General features: G+C 39.0%; 1 protein-coding gene across 1 annotated transcript in view; it reads left to right on the forward strand.

The window, feature by feature from the left end:
• Window positions 1-21,915, forward strand: part of diaph2 (diaphanous-related formin 2) — a 369,240-nt gene that overhangs the window by 118,461 nt on the left and 228,864 nt on the right. Inside the window, exons 11-17 of the mRNA XM_020591281.1 lie at window positions 215-325; window positions 2,614-2,726; window positions 5,910-6,026; window positions 10,564-10,682; window positions 12,980-13,044; window positions 13,810-13,914; window positions 17,328-17,390. Coding sequence (XP_020446937.1) covers window positions 215-325; window positions 2,614-2,726; window positions 5,910-6,026; window positions 10,564-10,682; window positions 12,980-13,044; window positions 13,810-13,914; window positions 17,328-17,390 — 693 coding nt within the window. The remainder of the gene's footprint in view (window positions 1-214; window positions 326-2,613; window positions 2,727-5,909; window positions 6,027-10,563; window positions 10,683-12,979; window positions 13,045-13,809; window positions 13,915-17,327; window positions 17,391-21,915) is intronic.

The following is a 21,915-nucleotide window of genomic DNA, read 5'->3' on the forward strand; positions in this document are numbered from 1 at the left end:
TGTCTCATCTTTCTCTTTCCCGTTTCTCATCAGTCCAATGTTTTTTGTAGTTTTGGTTTTGAAAAGGAAAAAGTCAATGCAAACAAAACACATCACGGAAAGGAACCAATGACATTTACAGTTGTTACATAATTTTACGTATGCAATATGTTTTGTGTCTCATTTGTTTTTCTCCTTTTCTCTTTGTATGTGTTTTTCTTCATCTCCACCACAGGTGGCTTGCATGCAGCTGATCAATGCCTTGGTTACCTCCCCTGATGACCTGGATTTCCGGATACATCTGCGCAATGAGTTCTTAAGATGCGGTCTTAAAAAGATTCTGCCTGTGAGTTATCAAGCTATCAGAGAGCACATGAAGTTCTACTTCTGTTTCTGACGTCATGAAAGAGGTTCTGGCCCAAATATCAATTGGTTTCAGTTAGTTCTGTCAGCATCATAGTAATGCTTCCCAGGGTTTTTGATTATATCTTGCATCTCCATCTAGCACATTTGTAGCCTTACAGTACAGCACATTACATCTTGAATGAATTCAATTCAAAATAATAGATTTGAGATTATATTTGATTATAGTCATGCAACAACTTAATAATGCACATAAAATGAATGTTTTATGTAAATGTGTTAAAGTTAAACAGTCAAACCAAATAATCCGGGCATAAAAATAAATCAGCTTCACAAGATTTGAGGCCTGAATCTGTGACTTGAAATCGCAAGGTTGAGCTTGTTACATGACACAACTGACATACTGTAATAATAAAACATTGCACGTGCACATTGAGAGCCACTGTACCGAAGTCAAATTCAACATACCTGGCTGGTAAAGCCGATTCTGATTCTAAATAATATGTTTTAGGGCTGGGTGATTAATCAAGTTTCATTTTCAATTACGATCCAATGATTATTAAAAAAAATAATTGAGATAAAACGATTATTGTGCTGCACTCTTCACAATCATGCTCTCGTTTTGTCTTGTTATAAATCCAGCTCATAAGTCCAGCGTTCTACGTTCCTTGCTTGCATCAGGTGAAACGTTACTTGAGTTGACGACACCTAAGCTTGTTTCTGTACTGACATGAGTAAAAAGTCAATTAGAGTAATCTATCAAAACCCCCACTAAACCAGCAGAAACTTGCAGAGAAGCGATCATTTCAGCTTTGCTCACAGTCCGTCATGCGCTGGCAGTTTGTGCTAACAATATCAAACTTGTTATACTTGTTATGAACAAGCTGAAACGAAAGATGTAGCCTTAATGTTAAACGAGAGGGAGAGAGATAGTGTAGATATGGCTGTTTTGTGTTGAGCCCAGCAGATTGAGCCAATTTTTTTTAGGTTATGACAGGCAATGTTGTTAACCTGAAGTAGCATAGTTTTATTTGTAAAATAACTGTAGACTAAGCAGTAATTTTCTCTGAACTGAATTAGGTAGATGAAATATTTAATTTGTTCTTCAGTTGAATCATGACATTCAAAATAAACCCTGTTAAAAGACAAGTTCAGTAAATGCATGATGTTTCTTAAATCAATGATTAATCGTATTAAATAATCACGATCTCATTATTGACCAAAATAATTGTGATTATGATTCTTGCCATAATTGTGCAGCCCTACTGTGTTTTATTATAACGAATTTAATTTCTAGTAGTAGTGGTGTTATAATGCTACTACTAGTAGCTTGTATCAGGTGTGGTGCGGTGTTGTCACCTCATCACACAGGTCCTGGAATCATTATCAGCAAGCTTACACAACTTCACATGAGGCAAAGGCAAACGAGCTCCAACTCATCACTCAAGCTCTCATTTGTAGTGAGTGGGGTGAGCGTGTCATGGAGCCAGTTGTTAATAAGTCATCCCAGCTGCTCCTGTTGATTATTGCTGTCGTTACTTTAATTATCTTCAATTCTGCCCCCTGATATGAAGGAGTCTCGGTGTATCGTCATTTTATGAATGGCACGTTCACCACTTTCAATGCGACACTCAAATTGAAACTCTTTCATCTAATTATGAGTTATGCTCAGGAGTCAGCATAACTGTTGGCGAAGAAAAAATAAACTCTACCGGAAAAGAAAGCACAATTTGTTTTGTCCTTACAGTCCTTGATGCATTTATTTGGCCCTCTCCTCTTCTCCTTCTCTACTCTTTTGTGACACTGTGCACCGCCCTCCAAACCAGCGTTGCTGAAGACAGATGGTGCACCCCAAAAACGGTGCAAGGTTATTGATACCTGCAGAAATTGGGTTACATTTGGCCGTGTCTCTGTTTGTAAACTCCACTGCTCGTGATTCATAGTGAAATGGTAAAGAGCACCCCTGTAGCCCCTTGAGGCTGGAACAGGTGTGCAGTCTGGAATGTGTAATGAGAGGTTTTGGGGCATCTCAGTTTTTGGCTCTCTGTGCAGCTGGAACAGGAAAACTAACATTTTGGTACAGTTTTTTTAGAATCAGTCTGATTAAGTATAAGATTACTGCAAAGGTCTGAGAAGATTCATTCAAACACTAAGAGTAGTGAATTGGTACAAGCTATATGTAAAGTATTTTGTGCAGGTGGTGTTACTGTATCATAATCTACATTGCAGGATGACCTTTTGTAAAATATCACATTGTCTAACTCATTCCAGGAGCTAAAAGAGACAGAGGAGCTAGACATTCAGCTGAAGGTGTTCACTGAGAACAAGGAGGAGGACTCAATCGAACTCTCCCACCGCCTAGATGACATCCGTGCTGAGATGGAATATCCTTTTTTGTGAATGTACAGATAGGCCTGCACTATCATTATCACTGCTAGCAGTGAGACAGAAGTGTATGTCGTGGGTTTGGTCAAACTTTACAGGCTAAAGCCCCTCAGGGCCTGGTTTATTAGAGAGGGACTTGAGGAGTCGGAGCACAATATCCAGCTCTGTCTTTGACCAGGTATACTTGGTAAATAACCCTGTCATCCAAACCTCCCACTTCTTCATTCTGTTTTTTTTTTATTTCTCTTCTCCTCTCAATATCCTCTTTACTTCTTGTTCTTGTTCTGTTTGTATTGGGTTAAGTAGGACTGTTGTAAGAATCAAGTGGAAGATCCCTAACAGACGTATGTTTTCCCGTTCTTATAGTTTATTATGCACAATATACAGGTGAGTTATATGGTCAGTGTTTCACCAGTCTAAGTATTATCACTCCTTGTTTCTTTGTTCCACTGTGGAAATGTGAATTTTCTCCTCCAACTTTCTAACAATGTCCATTTAACTCCAAACGTGCAGAGTAGAAGTCACTAAGGTGAGCAGTAATTTAGTCCCAAGTTGGAAACTTCTTCAAATATTCCAGAGAGCAGCCCTTTAATAATTCACAAATCTTCTCTAAGGCTATGTATGAATGGCTGGCACTGTGGGCAGACAAACTAGATACTGACATTGTTATGCAGATGTTAATTCTAACAGTCTCTTTCTTCCACCAAATCCCACAGTTCTAGGACAGGCACAAAGTGCTGCTGTGAGTGACAGTTTCTGGTGACACATGTAGGTGAAAGGAGAAGGTTGTGTATGCATGCGCGTGTGTGTGTGAGTGTGTGAGGAGAGACGATTGAGAGGAAAAAAGGGCACCTCGATTAATGATGTGCTTGAGCAGGTTCACAAATGAGAAGACCTTATGTTTGTTTCCAAGGACAATGCAGTATTGATCTGCGAGCTCCGAGCATGATTCGAATGCCTCCCTTTGTCCCTTTGCCTCCATAGCACACACACCTTTGTACGTGCTTGATATCGCACAAGTAGTACTTAAACTACCTGAGCATTGCATATGTGTGTTGTTTCTCAGCGCGGTTTCATGAATATTAACCTGGAGAGGGTTGTCTCCTCTGTGTCCGGCCCAGGTCCAGGTGCAGAGGAGATGACTCCAAGCCACAAATAAATATTAATGAGCTGTGGAATTGTGATTGATTGACCCCACCACTGACTGGCCTACATTACACTCGACTGTGACTTATGTTTATTCATTATTTGGAGAGAGAATGTAAAGAGAGAGAGACAGAGAGAGAAGGCGAGGATAGAAGGGGGTGTCAGCGAATGGATTGGCATTCTACATTAGGTTTATGTCTGCAGCTTAGTGATAGATGAAGCTAGTTGGGTACTTTCCCAGTCTGAGCTCCTTCTCATGTCCTCTCAAATGCTGCTGTGGTGCAGCTATAATTGAATCTCACAGGACTGGTTATTCTCCCAGGCTTCATACTCAGCTAATACACTGGAGGGAAATGATACTTTATAGAAGCCTGTATTCCCATCCCTCTGTCTCTAAAAATTTGATATGGGATAAGAGTTTAATTACAGCCATTGTTGGAATTAATAGGAAAAGTGTCAAACTGTATTTAAAAGAATCGATCTATTCCATTTGCAGAGGCTGCAGATTGTTTTATGTGGATGATAGGATGAGAAATGGAGAAAGCAGTTAAGGCTTTTTTCTTTATTGTGGAAGTAAATGATTAGAATTATTCTTGTAATATTTCATCATTCATTAGCTGTTGATCAAACCTGACAAATAATGCAAAGAATCAAGAAATGCATTCACAAAATTTTCAGATTAACCCTTAAAAATGTGCAATTTTTTTGTACTTGGCTCTGCATTTACTACTACAACGGCCACAGTTGTGTTAATTTGAATACTGTTCGGCTTCGGATCTGCTACCTAGAGGCTGTTGTGCACGCGTGGACCGAGAAGAAGTGTGGAAGAAAATCTAAGTTTACAGTGACCAAACTTTAATACAGTTGAAGAAATCAACAAACATTTTTCTTAACTTCAATCACATAGTGTCCGGCCCAGAAAATTTTTTTTTGTTTCGCAATTAAAGCGTAGATTGACCTGAAAGCCTGTACGAGTCCATTTTCCTCTCATGAGCGATGGGATTTACAAACACTCTCTCCCTCCTCAAACATGTTCTTAACTCAAATTTTACACCTGCTTTATCCTGACGTTGAATTCCAGCTGCAGTTCTCTCCGTCGCAGATGTGGTAAACCAGGCACTGAGAATCTTTGTATGAATCTCTCTTCTGTCCTCCCTGATGTTTATGTCCTTGAATTGGAACGCTGTAAAATACATTTTACACAAGACCAAACACAAATTCCTCCACCACTAAACCCCACTGCCACTCTTTAGTAAATATGAACACATGCAGTTTCAGTTTAGTGCCAGAAAATGAGCTGCAACACCTTAGTAAATATCCCTCTTAGTACTTCGTTGACTAATTGGCTTCATTAATAATACTTTGAAAAACAAATGCTCAACAGAAAATAAAAATATACTATTTGATATAGTTATGAAAATATATCATAAGACAGTTGGATTTAACATCTGTTTTAGATATCAAATCCATCACTGCTTCCTCATGGGCAGGGCAGACAAAAGATGCAAAATCAATAGCCTTACAAATTTAATAACCTGTTTCCTGTGTGTACATGTCATTTTCAGTCTGTGAATTAAACCTCAGTCATATTTTTTCCTTGCAGATGTTCAGCTACCCATCATTCTTGCCTTAAACATTCAAACCAGTGAGCTTTTCATGCAATTAATTACCTCTATCTTGAAAGGTTTGGAGTGACAGGTAAACCAGAGGGAGCATTCTTTATTGCCAATCCCCCTCCTCAAGTTAGCTGTTTACACAGTTTCAGCTCCCCTGAGAGAGAATGGATAAGAGGAATCACATCTCCATTTGCTTCTGCACAAAGATGCCTGTCAAAAAACTTGAGGCAATGAACCGGGAAAATAAAAAGATATAAATAAAACAAGAACTAATAAAAAGTTTAATGTTTATATCCACCTGAATAATGAATTCACATTGGGTGTCTTCTCAAGGCATGAGCTGAAATACAGTAACAGAATTAAGTCTAAAAACTAACAACTTCATTATGTAAAGTCATTTTCTTAACCTTGCTTCTGCACTGATTTGAATGAGGTGTACCATCTTCTGTCCAACATGGTGAAAGACACTGCCTCGGAGACCTACTTCCTCTCAGTCCTTCAGCACCTATTGCTCATCAGGAACGACTATTACATCAGGTACGTTACATGTGATTGTTATATGCCACTGGCATATTTATTGAGCTACAACCTCATGATGCTTCAGTAGTTTTAGCTTTTGATTTCTTTGTTTTTACAGTAGATCAATGAATGAATGCATGAATGAATGAATGCATTTGTTCAATACTTATAGGAAATAGTTATTGCCTCAGTGGAGCTACCATTAGATCAATCACTTTTACCTAGAAATGTTGCCTGTGAAAGTTAATCATTTTAACTTGATTGTTGAAATCTGTATTGTGATCTGGTGATACATAGGGGACACGCAGACTGAAGCATAAAATGCACAAATCATGATAAAAATAAGCAAAACATGATAAAACATCACATAAGCTCATGTGTAACGTGTAAAATGTATGACAGGTGGCAGCTAACTTAAAGCCTGGTGTACATACATCCTAATTATCAGTTGTTATGACAACATCAACATCTCCACTAATTTTATTCGCTAATACCATTCAGTAATAATTAGACTTTCAGCCTCATAGTCACCAGTAGGAGGCAAAGCAGTTTGGGATATGCACTCTAGCCTGTAGCTCTGAACTCGCTTGGCTAGTACTGAACAGGACCATAGTATTAAAGTGACTTCACACTTCATCACGTATAGAGGAATCACTTTACTGAACTCTGTGTTCAAAGCTATAGGTCTGTCGTGCACAGCCAGCACACGGTGCTTGTTAACATTGCACTGTAGTCCAGTGTGAGTTGCCGTACAGCAGATGCTGTAAAGATAGGTGAAGTTATTGTGTAGCAAAAATTTGGAAAAACAAATTATCAGAGTAGGGATATTACTTTATTTGAAACTATTAACTAACTGCGGGGCTAGTTCTCTACTTTATCTTTGAAAAGCAAATGTGTCGGTCACTGGTCAGGAAGGCTGCCACTCCTCTGAATGGAGCGACACTGAAGCATTCGCTGCTGTGTCAGACTTTTTTGCAGAAATAAGAATAAATATGAAAGTTGGAAAATGAAGGGAGAATGAGAGGAGGAAGATGAATTTACTATAGACAAGTTGCTGTTCCCTCAGTGTTATGAATAATGTATCCTTTGTCTATATGAGGAAGTGAGAAATAGAATTCACATTAACCAGCTAGTACAGCTGTGTCCACCTCAGCTGCACTGTCCATGTGCCTCAGCCAGCAATAAGAAGGTGCTCCTTCAAAAAAATTAATTAATGGTCATTCTAGATGTTTTATAGATTTTTTCTTCTAGTCTCAGTCACAAGTGTAAAGTCAAGCCCACACATGGGCACGTGCAGACATTAACACCAGGAATGCATTCTGACTGAAGTGTCACTGCTGTGGGGTTTGGATGATGGAAGATGCAGGACTACAGTGCATGTGCCTATGTTCAATAGATGGTATACATCTTTTTCAGTCTTTGCCCTTAGAGTCACCATCTTGTCATGTGCATAAAACTGGCTTAATGTGAAACAGTATGGTATAATACTTGTACAACATGAGAGAAACTAAAACTGGGAGGGCAGGATGTGTTAACAGTCAGAAGTTTACACGCACCATAGCCAAATGAATTTAAACTCAGTTTTTTTACAACTGCTGACATTTAATCCTATAAACATTCCCTGTTTTAGGTCAGTTAGGATCACTACTTTATTTTAAGAATATGAAATGTCAGAATAAAGAGAAAAAGATTTATTTCAGCTTTCGTTTCTTTCATCACATTCCCACTGGGTCAGAGGTTTACATACACTTGCTTAGTATTTGGTAGCATTGCCTTTAAATTGCTTAACTTCGGTCAAACATTTCAGGATGCCTTCCTCAAGCTTCTTGCGGTATGTTGCTGGAATTTTAGCCCATTCCTCCTGACAGAACTGGTGGAACTGAGTCAGGTGTGTAGGCCTCTTTGCTCGCACACACCTTTTCAGTTCTGGCCACAGGTTTTCTATTAGACTGAGGTCAGGGCTTTGTGATGGCCACTCCGGTACCTTGACTTTGTTGTCCTTAAGCCTTTTTACCACAACTTTGGAAGTCTGCTTGTGGTCCATTTGGAAAACCCATTTGCCACCAAGAATCAGTTTTAATTCCTTCAACCTAAGTGTATGTAAACTTATGTAGGTATGACAGACTTTGACTTTGTGATAAAAGGGATGCACCTCTTCTCATAAATCTACCTGAATTAACGGATTAAGTTGTTTTTCCCATTATATTCATTCAAATTGATAGTACACTTGGTACTAAGACAGTTTTCAGTGGGCAGACTGTTCAGTTACTCTGTCTAGTGTCATTTCCTTTAACAAAACATGAGTTGTTGCTCTCCCCTCCAGGGCTTGGTTTATTTTTGATAATTAATCTCTCAGTGCAATTCTAATGAATGAGAGCGCATCGAACCCACCCAGTAAATTTAGAGCAGATCTGTTCTTTTGGAGCCTGGTGATATGGGGATTACACTGGTTAACTGGAGCAGAGCTGGATCAAGTGGCTGGGGCTGTGCTCCACTGCAAGCTGTCATTGGAAGAAATGAAGGCACCAAAGTAATAGAAGAGGTGGGGAATGATGGAGGGGACATATGGTAGTTTCTGGAGCCCAGCCCTGCCTACTGCAGAGGGGCCTGACAGTTCTGGGTCACTCTCCTCATCTCTAGTTATCTCCACCCAGCCCCTATCTGCTTGGTAGTGGCGAAGGATGGAGGATGAAGGAAAAATAGGGCGGCTTATTGAGATAATAATATGGTGTACATTGGTGACAGTTGTAAGCCGAGTTCCACAGTGTTTAAGGCGTGCAGGGCGAAGTGAGAGCTTTCACTGGCTGGTTCCAATCGTGAGTGGGCGAACCTGCCAGCTCAAGCTCATGTATGGCATTTTATGCTTTCAAAACAGTGCACCTAAACGGTGCTTTATTCTTATTTGCTTTGGCTGAGAATTTTGTGTTTTGTCATATTTCTGTTTATAACATGATGTGGTCTGTCCACCCACAAGGTACCAACAGAACATAGCCTATGAATTTATGAGCAGCGGTTAGAGTCACAGCCTTGGAAGTCATCGTCATCCCATTTAAAATTTGATTTGAAAAAATATTGCTGTTTATCACGTGTTTGACTTTGCTCAGACACATGCTTAAATGTATGTGCTTTTTTTGGTCTTACACAAAATTAACCCAGTTGGCACATGTACTTTTTTCACAGTTCTTCCTTCTCAAATCAGTTATTACATTTCAGTAACATTAGTGCTCCTTCCTCTTAATGCTTTCATGCAGAGCCATCAGACAGGCAGGCTTTGATCAGACTTTGAGCTTTTTATCTGGATCAAAGTTGTCATAAAATGTCTTTTGAGCATCTCTGATTTTCAATTATTCATTATATAAATCCACTGGACAGTCTTAGGGAGCTAAAAATACATTAACTTCATCATACGAGTGTTGAAATCGGCCATCTTTTTGATGCAGATAAAGATACCATTGTTTTGTAAAATAAGAATTTCTGTAAATTAAAGGGACGTCAGCTGTTGTAGCAGTGAAAGCATGTGTTGTGCCGTACATTTGTGCTTTGGGACTTATAGACGAACATAGCCTCCACTGTGCCCACTAGTAAACTGGTATTTAAAAAGGAGCTGATGTGATTATTAAATCATTGCACTGTCCTTACACCAGCAGCTGCTGATAGTGTTCCATCTACTAGTAATGCATTTATCCTGCTCCACCACTACTGCAGATTTCACAGCGCTATACCAGAGTTGCGATTGCCCAGCCGTTCACACCGATTGCAGCAATTAGTTGGTCATGACCACATGCAGGTGGAGTTGTTCTTTTGTCACTTTATTATGGCATTATTTATGAAAATCATTATTTTGTACCTCACTTTAAATCTCAACTTAACAATTTACAGGAATAGAAATTAGTCTTTAGATGAATATAAAACAAGTTGTTTCAGTTGCGAGTTTAAACTTCTGGTACTGTCATGCACGAAAATAATTATTTCTCAGTTCAGAGTTCAGCTTAAGCTGGCATTGTATTTGTTAAATGTCACTTGCAATTTAAGCTGATAATGTTACAGAGAAAAGGTCATGTAGTAACCTGTGTGGTGGAATAGGACTGGCTGGCTGATTCCCACACCCTGCTCGACAACACCAACCGCTCAGGCACACTCCTAACTGGCTGACATGTTTCCCGGTCGTTGTGCTTTCAGTTACACGCATTACACTGATTAGATTTACATTTCAGTTTTTATGGTTGCTCTAATTGGCAAAGATGATTGCAAATTAGGCAACAGGGCAGGCATCACCTCGGCTACCGTCTGTCACCTTGAAATGGACAGACTCGCATAGACTTGGATTCTGCGTGCCCATTAATCTGCTAATTTCATGATGGAGGTGAAGCAAGTGATCAAATTTAATAGGGTGTCTATTTTCTCCAGCAGCACCCTTTTTGACATGGCATTTTGTGACCTCTAGCTGGGATAAGGGAATAATTTGTGGTTAATTAGCCTTGTAGAATTTGTGTCACTCATATCTTTTTGTGGCTTGTGTAATTATACTGCTTTATGTTTCCTGACCCCCCCCCAGGCCTCAGTACTACAAGGTGATAGAAGAATGCGTGTCGCAGGTCGTCCTTCATCGCAGTGGGATGGACCCTGACTTTGGCTACAGTAAAAGATTGGATGTGGACTTCACCCATCTGATTGGTACTTTTGGAATTGCTTTATATTTTATTACATATTAATTTCTGCGTTGGCAGAAGTGTGAAATGCGTAATAAAAGTAAATGTTAGTACAATAAAAAGTCTTCACAACTTGTTTTTAAGATGCTGAACCATCCTCCAGATCAGTTTTTTGTTCTTTTTAATCTTATTCACCCACGCCCCCCCTGAGATTACAGTGGCTCGACATATAAGATGCGGTCATCTAATTATTGATAAATAATACATTATATCTGGGTGAAATAAATTCAGTTCATGCAGAATAATTTTAAATGTCATTTTTCTCACTTAGGGAATTTGTCAGCTGTGATTCAGGAATCATGGAGAGAACATTTAGTTGCAGTGCAATACTAATGAAGAGAAAAAAGAAAAAAGAATTAACACCACTTTGTCTCTTTCCGTTATGCCACTAACAGTTCTGTGACTTGCCAACAAAAGATCATTAAAAGTTTCTAAACCTATCCACAGGGAAGTGATGTAGTACTAAATAAGTTTTCTCACTCACTCACTGAGATTCAATCAGCTAATAAAAATCTTCAAGGATGTGTTTTGTTAATGTCGCACAAGAGATGTGTGGAATTAGATTCTGCATCTACGTGGTTTTTGAAAACTGCCTTTGTCTTTTTTGTTTTCTTCTCTGTTTTCATTTTTCATTTACCTTTGGGTGTTATTTCCTAATAATTATTTTTCAGAGGTAAAGTGACTTGTGAGATGTGTGATCAGTAATTTACACTTAAAACTTTTATACTGTCAATAAAACTACAAGATTTAAACGCACACAAAAAGGAAAACAGTGGTCGGTGAAGTTATTAGTATTATTCTGATATATTAAGACGCACATCCTCAATCAACAGATCACAGTTCTTAGAGGGTGATTCCTGTTATTTAATGATATCTCTGTTGGTGAGAAGACGAAGAGAGAGCGAGAGCTGGCATGTCTGCACAGTATGGCGGTTATCGATCATATGAAAACACTTTCTCTTCTCGTCCCTTCTTCACAAGGTTAACACAGCTAATGCAACAGTCACCAAAGCTGCCCATGTTGTGTCTTGTCTCTGTTTTTTCCCAGAACAGATATTTTTTTCAATTTATTTTCTAATCCAAGTTTTGCATTTCACTATGTAAATCTGTTTCATAAAATCTTTAATGGGAGACATACAGTGCCTTCACATTTTGCACACTTTATTGTGTTGTACATTTAATTGTAAATAGATAAATTGCTATTATGTCCATCAATTTTCACTTAATAACCCATAATGACAAAGGGAAAACGTTTTTAGAAACTGCAATTTTATTAAAAATAAAAGAGTTCAGTATTCAGACTCGGTACTTTGCAGAAGCCCCTTCGGTTTCGGCAGTAATTAAAGCTTTAGCTATGACTCTTTTTGGGTAAATCAACAAGCTTTACACACCTGGATTCGGGCAGTTGATCCAGTTGGTGAAAACTGCCATGTTCAAGTTGTTGCACAGAGGTTCTGTGGGGTTTAAATCTGGACTCTGGCTGGAACACTCAAGGACAGTCACAAACTTGTCCTCAAGCTGCTCCAGTGTTACCTTGGCTGTGTGCTTCAGGTCACTGTCGTGCTGAAAGATGTACCGGTGCGTCAGCCCCAGGTCACTCTGGAGCAGGTTTTCTTCAAGGTTCTCTCTGTATTTTGGCTGCTTTCATCCTTCTGTTAATTTTAATCTGGAGTGCCACGGCTAAGGGTCTAGATACTTTTATAAATGCGAAATTTCTTTTTTTAATTTGTAATAAATTTGCAACAATTTCAGATTTTGCACTTTGTTGTTATTGGTTATTGAGAGAAGATGGGCAAAAATGGCAAATTAGTTCATTTAAAATGAACGTACAACACAATCTGTACCAAGATTTGATTGTACTATGAAGCCAGTCTTTATGTGGGTCCACTACTGGATTTTAGTATCTCATTGCAAGTATACAAATGGATACAGTACTTTAAATATACTGTAAATGTAATCATAATTTGTTGAACTTTGAAATGCTAAGTTAAATGACTATTTGGGGAGACGATGACGTGCTAATTTTCCTTCTGAACAAACACAGACGCCCATGTTGTGACATTTTTACGGCCATCTTAAGTTGTAAACATCTCACAGACCTAAAAGATGATTCAAGATAAAATTCCAATCATACCAGCTCTAATACGCATTGAAAACAAACTGCAGGTCTAATTGTAAATCTCGAATGAGGAGCTTACGATGCATATTGCACCCAGAGATAGCTTTGAAGTATTTCGTGACTGTGGCTGTCTTGTCTTGCAGATCAGTGTGTGGATAAAGCCAAAGTTGAAGAGAGTGAGCAGAAAGCTGCAGAGTACTCCAAGAAGGTGAGACATTAATCACTCCAGCAGCCCCCCTTGGTTGGCTCCCTCCCAGCTCCCATCAGGAAAGTTTTTTTTTCTTCCTCAGAGCTTCCAGACAAGCTATTGATTTTCCATGCCCTAATCAATACCTGGCTGTGATGCTACATGATCCGTATCAGCATTACAAGAATCAATGTTGATGTCCTGATTATATATTTATTTGTTCACAATGCCCAGGCAGAGTTAAGTCATGTACAGGCTTGTTTGATACAGTTCTGCTTTTTAAGCCAGTCCTTTTAGGGATTCTCTCTTAATCCTACATGTGTTTCTATTAATTGATTAATTGATTGTTTGATAAAATTTGCATTTATTTGAGAGAAATCAAATGTCAGAGCTTGTCTCCAACATATTATGTATGGTATGGAAATTATTTTTCACTGCCACTGTCTGGTTAACACCAAGGGGTCCTAGGTAATTTCCTCAAGAGTCCTGCCCCCCCTGCACCCCAAGAGCCCACATGCACCCTGCTGAGGCAGTGAAATCATAGTGACATGGCTTGGCTTCTGCAAAGGTTAGATCCATCCACATACATGAAAGCAAGGCCTGAAACAAAGTCAAAAGACAACAGCTCGAGGGCCACGAGGGCTATAAATAGAAATCGACCAGAGAGTGTAAGACTGTGTGTTTTGGTGTCTGTTGATGTGCCCTGTGGCCATTCTCTATGTTTACATCTGTGCATACATGCTTGGTATATGCACATTTACTGTATAATTGTGACTTTTCTTGCAGTTTGATGAGGAGTTCAGTGCACGGCAGGAGGCCCAGGCTGAGTCTCAAAAGAAAGAGGAGATGATCAAAGAGTTGGAGGCAAAGATCCAGGCCCTAGGATCTCAGGTAAATCTATAAAGAGAAATCCCTTTACTCAGCGAAACACTGTTACATTCCTCCGGAGGTCTTTTATATCGTACTGTATGTTTCCCAAAAAAACATGAAAAAAAGAAGATAGTGAAAAGTCCAGTGTCCAGAGGCGCTTTTAATAAGTTTGATAGATGTTTTTGTGAAAAACTGACTTACAGGATGCAGACTAAAAGAAAAGTAATGGCGGCTTTAGAAAAAAGAGCTGATTTGGGCAGAAGGATACCTTCCCTCTCCACCTACAGATGTACTGCTGCTGTAAGTGGGAGTTACCATCTGTGCAAGAACATTTGATTTAATAAAGGGTCAATCTCCTTAAGTTGTAGCTCCTTATATGGCTGAATTGCTCTATTGAAGATTTTCCTATGTAATTCTATCATCACAGAGATGGATTGCATTTCTTTTCTTGGCCTTCACATCATTTCTTCCCAAGCAAAAACCCTGTTTTGAGCACAGAAAATGACTGCTATTTCCCCCTTAACCCAATTTTAAACACTTTAGCACTACCGCAGGACAAAAGGCCAGTATGCCTCCCTGTTTAGGGAATTTAATATAAACCAGCACTGAAAGATGGTATGGCTACAAAGATATCAGGGATTGCTTTGCCTTTCAAACATTCATTACTTATGTTGGCACTCCCTGTCTGATAAACTGCACCTGCATATGTGGGAGTTTTCTCAGTGATAACTTATTGTTACTCCACTCATCGGTCCGTTTTAGGGCCTCAGCAAATGATGTTATGTGGTACAGTCTTTGTCCTGGGCAAAGCCACCCTTAATTTGTGTGTATGTTTCACTCCTGCACTTCATATGCCTGACTGCTGTGTCACCCTTCCTTACCTGCATTTCTACTCAAATTTCTTCATCACTCACTCTACCTGATTACTGCACACCCATATTAGTTAGAACATCAGAAAGGCTCTGCTCCACCTGCTCCACCTGCTCTCAGGTTTTCTCCTTTGCACTCTCCTTTTTCCGCCTTCTGTCAGATATGAATGCATCAGGTTCTGCTACCTTTGCCTGCTCCCTTTACCTTGCGGGAGCTTTTTATGTTGTTTCCCCTTCCCTATCACACAGTTTTCTTTCACCTTCTTCTGTCGGCCTCTGTCTTTTGAAGACTGGCTGATTGTGGTGCATTAACAGATAGAGTAAAGCAAAGAAACCCTGGAGAGTCAAACCCTCTTTTCATCTGTTTGTCTGAATGCTCCTTCAAAGAGCCGTTTCTGCTGGAGAGATGCACATCACCAGATGTTCACCTCAACAGGGAAACACATAATTTGTTTGGCAGGAACTTGCATGAATGTGGCCATAAAGACGTCATGCACATTCCCTATGCATTTTGACAAAGCACAAATATAGTATATACAGTACAGTATATTTGTATTTATATTTAACTTAGTATTAAGTTTAAGTAAACTTTGCTGTCAATTCATTTTATCTGTTCAAGTTTAAGAAAAGTGCAGGGAAATTTCACTGCACTTCACAGATGAATTTAATTGTAATTAGAGTTGATTTTGGGGTGCTCGGGGCTGAAGCTGTTTTTTTTTTCATTAATATTCTAAATTATGCAAGTGCTGTAATAACAATTCTGAGTTACCTCATGACCTCAAATTTTTGGCAGGTGATCATAGACTATTTGCTTGCTACCTCAAGCAGTGTCATCCCCTCAGATGGCTGTCTGCAGGCTAGGCTGAACGAGAGCTTTGCAAACTAGTTCATGTCTGACACAGTGCTGTAGAAAGCCATTAGCTGTGAGAGCGCAGAACCTTTAAATCAGTGCGAGGACAAGCATCCAGTTTGCCCATCAAAGCTGCTGTGCTATCACTGCCATTTAGCTGAATATGAATGAAGTGGGAGCTAACCCCAACCTTTCATCTCCTAGACTGAATTCCTGTCAGATATTAAAACGCATGCATGCCTGAGCCGCTTCGCTTCACCTTGTTTGTGAAGCAACACATTTAATGAGAGTCTTTTGCTGGGAACTTTGGCATTGTAACAAGCAGCCTGTTTGATGCGTCTGTTTGATTATCCCCCAATTGAGTTGAGTGGAGTTGAGGTTCTGCCTGTAAACATCAACAAAAGGACCCAGAAATCACAACAAGAGGAAATCATCCACCCCTCCCCAATCCTTTGCTTTCACCCATTCAAGGCAAAAAAGAAAGCTGTTCATTGCATTGGCTCAGGATGTGATGAATAATGTAGCGCTGCAGTGCTACATTGGAGCACTCTACACCACCCCATTAATAGGTTTTAACAACGTGGCGGTCTTGTACAGTAGCTGACCCAGCTTGGCCCCCAAGAGGACCTTGAGGTATAGTAGACCACTTTCTCTCTCTTTTACTGCCAGGCTGTTTTCTGTCCTGGCTGATTAAAGAATTCCACTCAACTGATAATGACAGCCGAACCTGGTGTAGTCACTATTATGTGTGTCTTGCTGTTATGAGATAGAACCAGAAACATAGTTAAATTCACCATCGTACATAAATCCTTAAATTTACAGTTCTGAGGAGAATGGTGGCTAGGGTTGCTGTACTTTCAGAAATACTCTGCCTGCTGAAAATCTTTCTGGCTTGTTCTTTAAAACTGAGCTGTCTCAAAGCCTCTAAATTTTAATCCCCGAGGATGAAAGATAAAATAAACCTCCTCTTTGCTTTAAATATTGCACTTTACTAACATTTTCCAGAAGTCTTGCAAAATGAGAGTTCTTTTTAAGTTACCCCACAAAAAAAGTCCACCTCCTTTTCCATTACACACATTAAATATTTAGTTTTCTACATCCATAGTATGAGGCGTTCTGTAGGAATGACTCCATAAAAATATTACATTTCAGTTGCTGTAGAATACTCTCTTTCTTTTGGTAAGGTTGGACAGAGTGAAACATCAAAGCAAAATTAGTACATTTCTAAAACAAAGAGTGCACAGTGAAATCAATACCCATCACACATCTAAGAGTGTTAAGCTGAAATGTATTTTGCGATGCCAAAAAGGGAGCGGGAAGACGGGTTTTGAAGGTGCAGCAACTGTCAGTGCTGCTGTACCTTGTTCCTTTCATGCTTCAGTCAGTGCTCTACACTCGTGTCCTTTTGAAGATAGATTACATCTTGTTTTACTTGTAAAAGTATAGTACATTTTGCCTTTTGCACGTCAAATAGCTCATTCACACAAAATGGGATTATAACACTACACTACCATGGTCATTATCTGTGTAAGGGACATGCTCTTTCCACTGCCTCTGTTCTGCCTTTTTTGTGTTTGGTGTGAGTATTTTACCTTTACTAGTGTTCTTCTTCTGTCTGTCTAACCCACCCCTATTTATGCCTCTCTGTTGCCCTGTGTTGTGACGTGTGTGTTACAATGGTGTGTGTCTGGTGTGTGTGTGTGTGTTGTACACAGTTAACTATTGAGAAAGACAAGCTCAAAGAGGCTCAGAGACTCATCAGGGAATCTGATGCCAAGGTGGGTGTCGTCTTTGCATGCATGGCCCATGCCATAAACTTGCATTTAATCACCCGCAAATCCAAGTTTTGCATTAAAATTATATATTAAACAAATTGGACTGTGGTGCTTCAAATCCTTTGCTGGGGAAAACAAATTGATTATGGAACTGATCTTTTGTCCTCAGTTCTTTCTGCATGAACATTTTGAAAAACCTCAGAATTGAAGTTCTGATAATCAATGCCTATAAACTTTGTAAGAAAAAAATCTCAATGTGAATATATTATATTATTACTTATAAATTTACACCAGATTAATTCTATACTTGATGTAATGCTTTGCCTCTTTAAATGACTAATCCAACTAGACCTTCACCAAGGCAGCTATTACACCTAAAAGCAATATTCCCATGACAGTTTGATCCTGACAATATGATTCCTTGAGCATGAAAACCTACTGTTGGCATATCATTTTTAGTTTGAAAGTCATCCAAGACAAACAGTAGACATGAGTGATTACTAAAGGCCATAAACAGCTAAATAAACGTCTCCTGCAGACTGACAAAGTGCGCTCACCGTCCTTCATAGATGCACACAACTCACACCATTTGGTTTGTATACAAGTCTGTTTTCCAACGTGCCTCCTGTTACACATATTGGCTCCACTTGTCTTCACTACAAGTGCTCAGCTGCACACTTCTACCACAAGGGGGTCACATCCAGTCAGCAGCCTTTCCAAAACTCACAATGGTGAGAATCCTTAAAAACAAATCCTGGATCCCGTTGATGATCTGGATCAGCACCAAAATCGAATTAATTGTTCAGTGGGCCAAAAATGTGATCAAAATCATTCCTTATTTATGAGTTATGCGGTGAACAAATCAACCAACAAACGCCAGTAAAAACAAAACAAACAAAAAGACCTTTAGCTGGAAGTTACAGTAAACTGTGTAGGTTTTTTTTTAACTTGTTTAATGCAGTTTTCCTAAATGAACACTTTGATTGAATTTCTCTATCAGAGATGAGACTGGGGCATAGATTTAATCACACAGTATTCAGAGTTAATTACCTGCCATGCTAACCTCCCCACTGAGTTCAGGAGACTATAAATCCAAATTGGAAGGGTTAGATTTTATATTAGGCTGGTCATCTATTTTCCGCAGTGCTCCAGATGGGTTCTGCAAAAGAAACAACAGCCAGAAAGCAAGTATGAGACCTTTACTACCAGGTGAGAAACAACTATAATAATATATGTTGGATAATATACATATTAGACATCAGCTCATAACATAAGATAACGTAAGTAATTGCACATCAGCTGAATTGTACTCCTAAGTAATTGTATTGGTAGTCTGTCATGGTAGATACTGTATGTTTGTGTATCTTGTGTCTCGTGATCACAATGACTTTCATTTTGTATACTGTACTGTATACTACCTATGCCACATACTTGTGTTTGCTAGTTCAGACTGAGTTCTGAGGAAGATGCCAGTGGCAATAGTAGTGGATCAAGTGTTCTGTGCTTAATATTGGGTAGAGCATGTGTGTGTGTAATGGCCCCTCAGTATGGAAACAACTCTGCTCTGCTTTAGCAGCCAATTTGCTTCCATTCTTTCATATTAATCTTAAAAGGCAAACGGGCCACAGAGGGCTCCAGATTGACAGACATGTAATCATTAGATGTGGATTTTCTCTGAAGGCCGCTGGGTTGTCTGCATAAGAAGCTCATTGCAGAGCACCTTTTTAATTTTGGCCCTAATAAACAATCCACCAATGCCATTATGTAATGAAACACTGCATAATGTTTATATAAATATGAAGTAATCACATTTTACACACACATCAGAAAAGCAAATGACTGAGAAAAATGCACATAGTGGGGAATTAGTTTTGGAAATAAGAAGTGCAAGTGGAAATGCTTTTTGGTAAGAGCTGACACCTAATCAGCTCTGATTGTCCAAACCCGGTCTAAGCTAGGGGGTCTGTAATTATTGTACTTACATAGCTTACATAGCTTTTGTTTTCTGTGGATGCACCAAATCCCATATGGGGTATGAGGCCTGATACCACCTTCCTTTACTAAAAGTTGTCCAATGCTATGCACCCATGCCGCTTGATGGCAACAATACTTTACCTCACGCTGATTGAGCAGGTAGTTTTTCAGTGGTTTGAGGATCTTTTAAGAAAAGTGATGAAAGCAGAAGTAAAGCAGACTGCAAGCCCTGCTGGGGCGATCACAGACACACACACAGCGGAGTAGAGCCAAAGATATATTTTACTCAAGACGACAGTGCTCAAAATGTAAACCAAAACCCACCAGTACTGGACAAAGTATGAACACTTGTCCAAACACCTGTTGGACAAGCACAATACAGACTTAAAGAAATGTGCAGTCAGCCCACTTAGTCCTCTGTATTTGTTCTGCTGATTGTAGTGAAAATTGTTGTGAATGAGAAGAAAACAAACACTAATTTGATGCAGTTAACAGTTGAGTCTAATGAAAATTAGACTCGAAACATTTCATTCTTTAAGGTTGTTGCTCTTCTAAAAAAGCTGAAGAACCATGGTATTACAGTATGTTATGTAGTACTGAAGTTCAGTCAGTTCCACGTTACATTTAACTGGTTTGGTAGCAGTGCCATATTTGTTTACACAAATTCTAAAGATAATTTGCACAGCCTCCTGTTGTATAGTTTATGTAATTATATTGAGAAAGTAAATCTCATGAAAATAAAAACTGTCTCTGAAGTCATTGCACTTTTATGATAATTGTAGTTTTTATAATAGAAACACTGCATTATTGTTAAATGCTTGTATTGGTGCAAGTACTCGAGCGTAAATACTCGTACTCGGTCTGAGAAAAGGTGGTGGCATACATCCCTATTCTTTTCTATTTGCATTATTACAGACTGTCCTCTACCTGTGTATGTGGGATGTGTGAGTGTGGACAGGTCAAAGGACTGAAAGACTTTATCTTATCAGTCTTGTGTCTAATTACAATCCATCTATGTGTACTGTTTAATATCCTACCATTGTGAGCACTCATAATGAAGGCTTGATGGGAAAACAATATTCTTATCTTTGTAAATTAAAACAGTAGTCATTCACAGGCTTGCTACTTACATACAAATCAGTAGGAATTAATGAATGCAGTATGTTGACCTTTTTCCTTAGTCACAACGTTTTTATATAGCAGCATTTTTGTTCGTAGAATTCAGGTATTTGTTCTAAGACCACATAAGCCGATTGTGTTTAACATCACTGGTGTGGTAAACCTGACTTGTCTCTAATGAGCAGGTATTGCCAAACTGCAGCAGATTGCTTTTTCCAAGTGTATTATTACTATTAGTAGTAGTAGTAGTAGTAGTAGTAGTAGTAGTAGTAGTAGTATTTTGCCCCTGAATTTGATTGAAAATCGTTCTGTGATTTAGATCACTGTGGAATCTCAGTCTCATGTGACAATAATTCTGCTGTGTTTGCATTAGCAGTGAGATGCCTTCCATCAAACCAAACTTAAACTTTTCCTCACTAAGCTGCATTAACCAAACCCCACAAAGTGGTTTATTTATGCCTCAACTGCTATTCGGCACTGGGTGTACAGGGCAGGCAGCACGATGTTTGAAAATTATCAGAGAATATCTTTCACAATGTCAAACATATCAGATTTATTTTTGAATCCGTCTTCTCTTCCTGTCTACAGCTCGTCATGTGATGTAACAATTAACACAGCTTAGCGGGGAAAAGGGAACACCTTGGTTTGATGCAAGGCATCACCCTGTTAAAACAAACATGGCACAACCATTGTCAGGTGAGACCGAGATCGCACAGGGATCTGAATCACGATTTATCGTGCAGCCGTATTGAAAATACACATAGTTTCTAAAATGAAACTGAGACGTATTCCAATTATGGAACTATACATTATGCACAGTGTGTCCCAACCTGTATAACACCTTTTGGTTGCTCATGTATTTCCCTTACAATTTCTTCTATAATTACCAATAAATATACAGGTATATTTATATAATATATGTATTAAACATGAATCAGTGTCACATTACTGATATGTAGTAGTCACCAAGTTTAAACTCAACTTTAAACATTCCACAAGATTTTGATGCTAACATTTATTTTATAGATGTACAGATGGATGAAGGGGAAAATATTATCTGTTAACTTTGCACGGTTATTGATAAAATAGATACAATGGATATGTTTGATCATGATCTCTTTGCTTAGTAAAGCTATGGAAACATCAAAGGGCAGAACATCTCAACTTGGAAACAACAGACACAGAACCTTATAGTCCTTGACATAAACCACTGCAGCGATCTGACTGTTGTTGATGCCCACCATACTCTCTGCTCACAGTCAAAGCTTAATGCAAGTCACTGAAATGCCAAAGCGAATATTGCTGGGATTTTGTTTGTCACAGTATGAAAATGCCTCTTCATTGGCACACATAATGAAATTTGCCTTGTGGCTTTTCAAGTTTGGATTAAACCAGCTTCACTGATGTGTGGGACATCACTAACATTTCTAACATG

Source organism: Monopterus albus, unplaced genomic scaffold, assembly GCF_001952655.1.
Source record: "Monopterus albus unplaced genomic scaffold, M_albus_1.0 scaffold2.1, whole genome shotgun sequence".
NCBI lineage: Eukaryota > Metazoa > Chordata > Actinopteri > Synbranchiformes > Synbranchidae > Monopterus > Monopterus albus.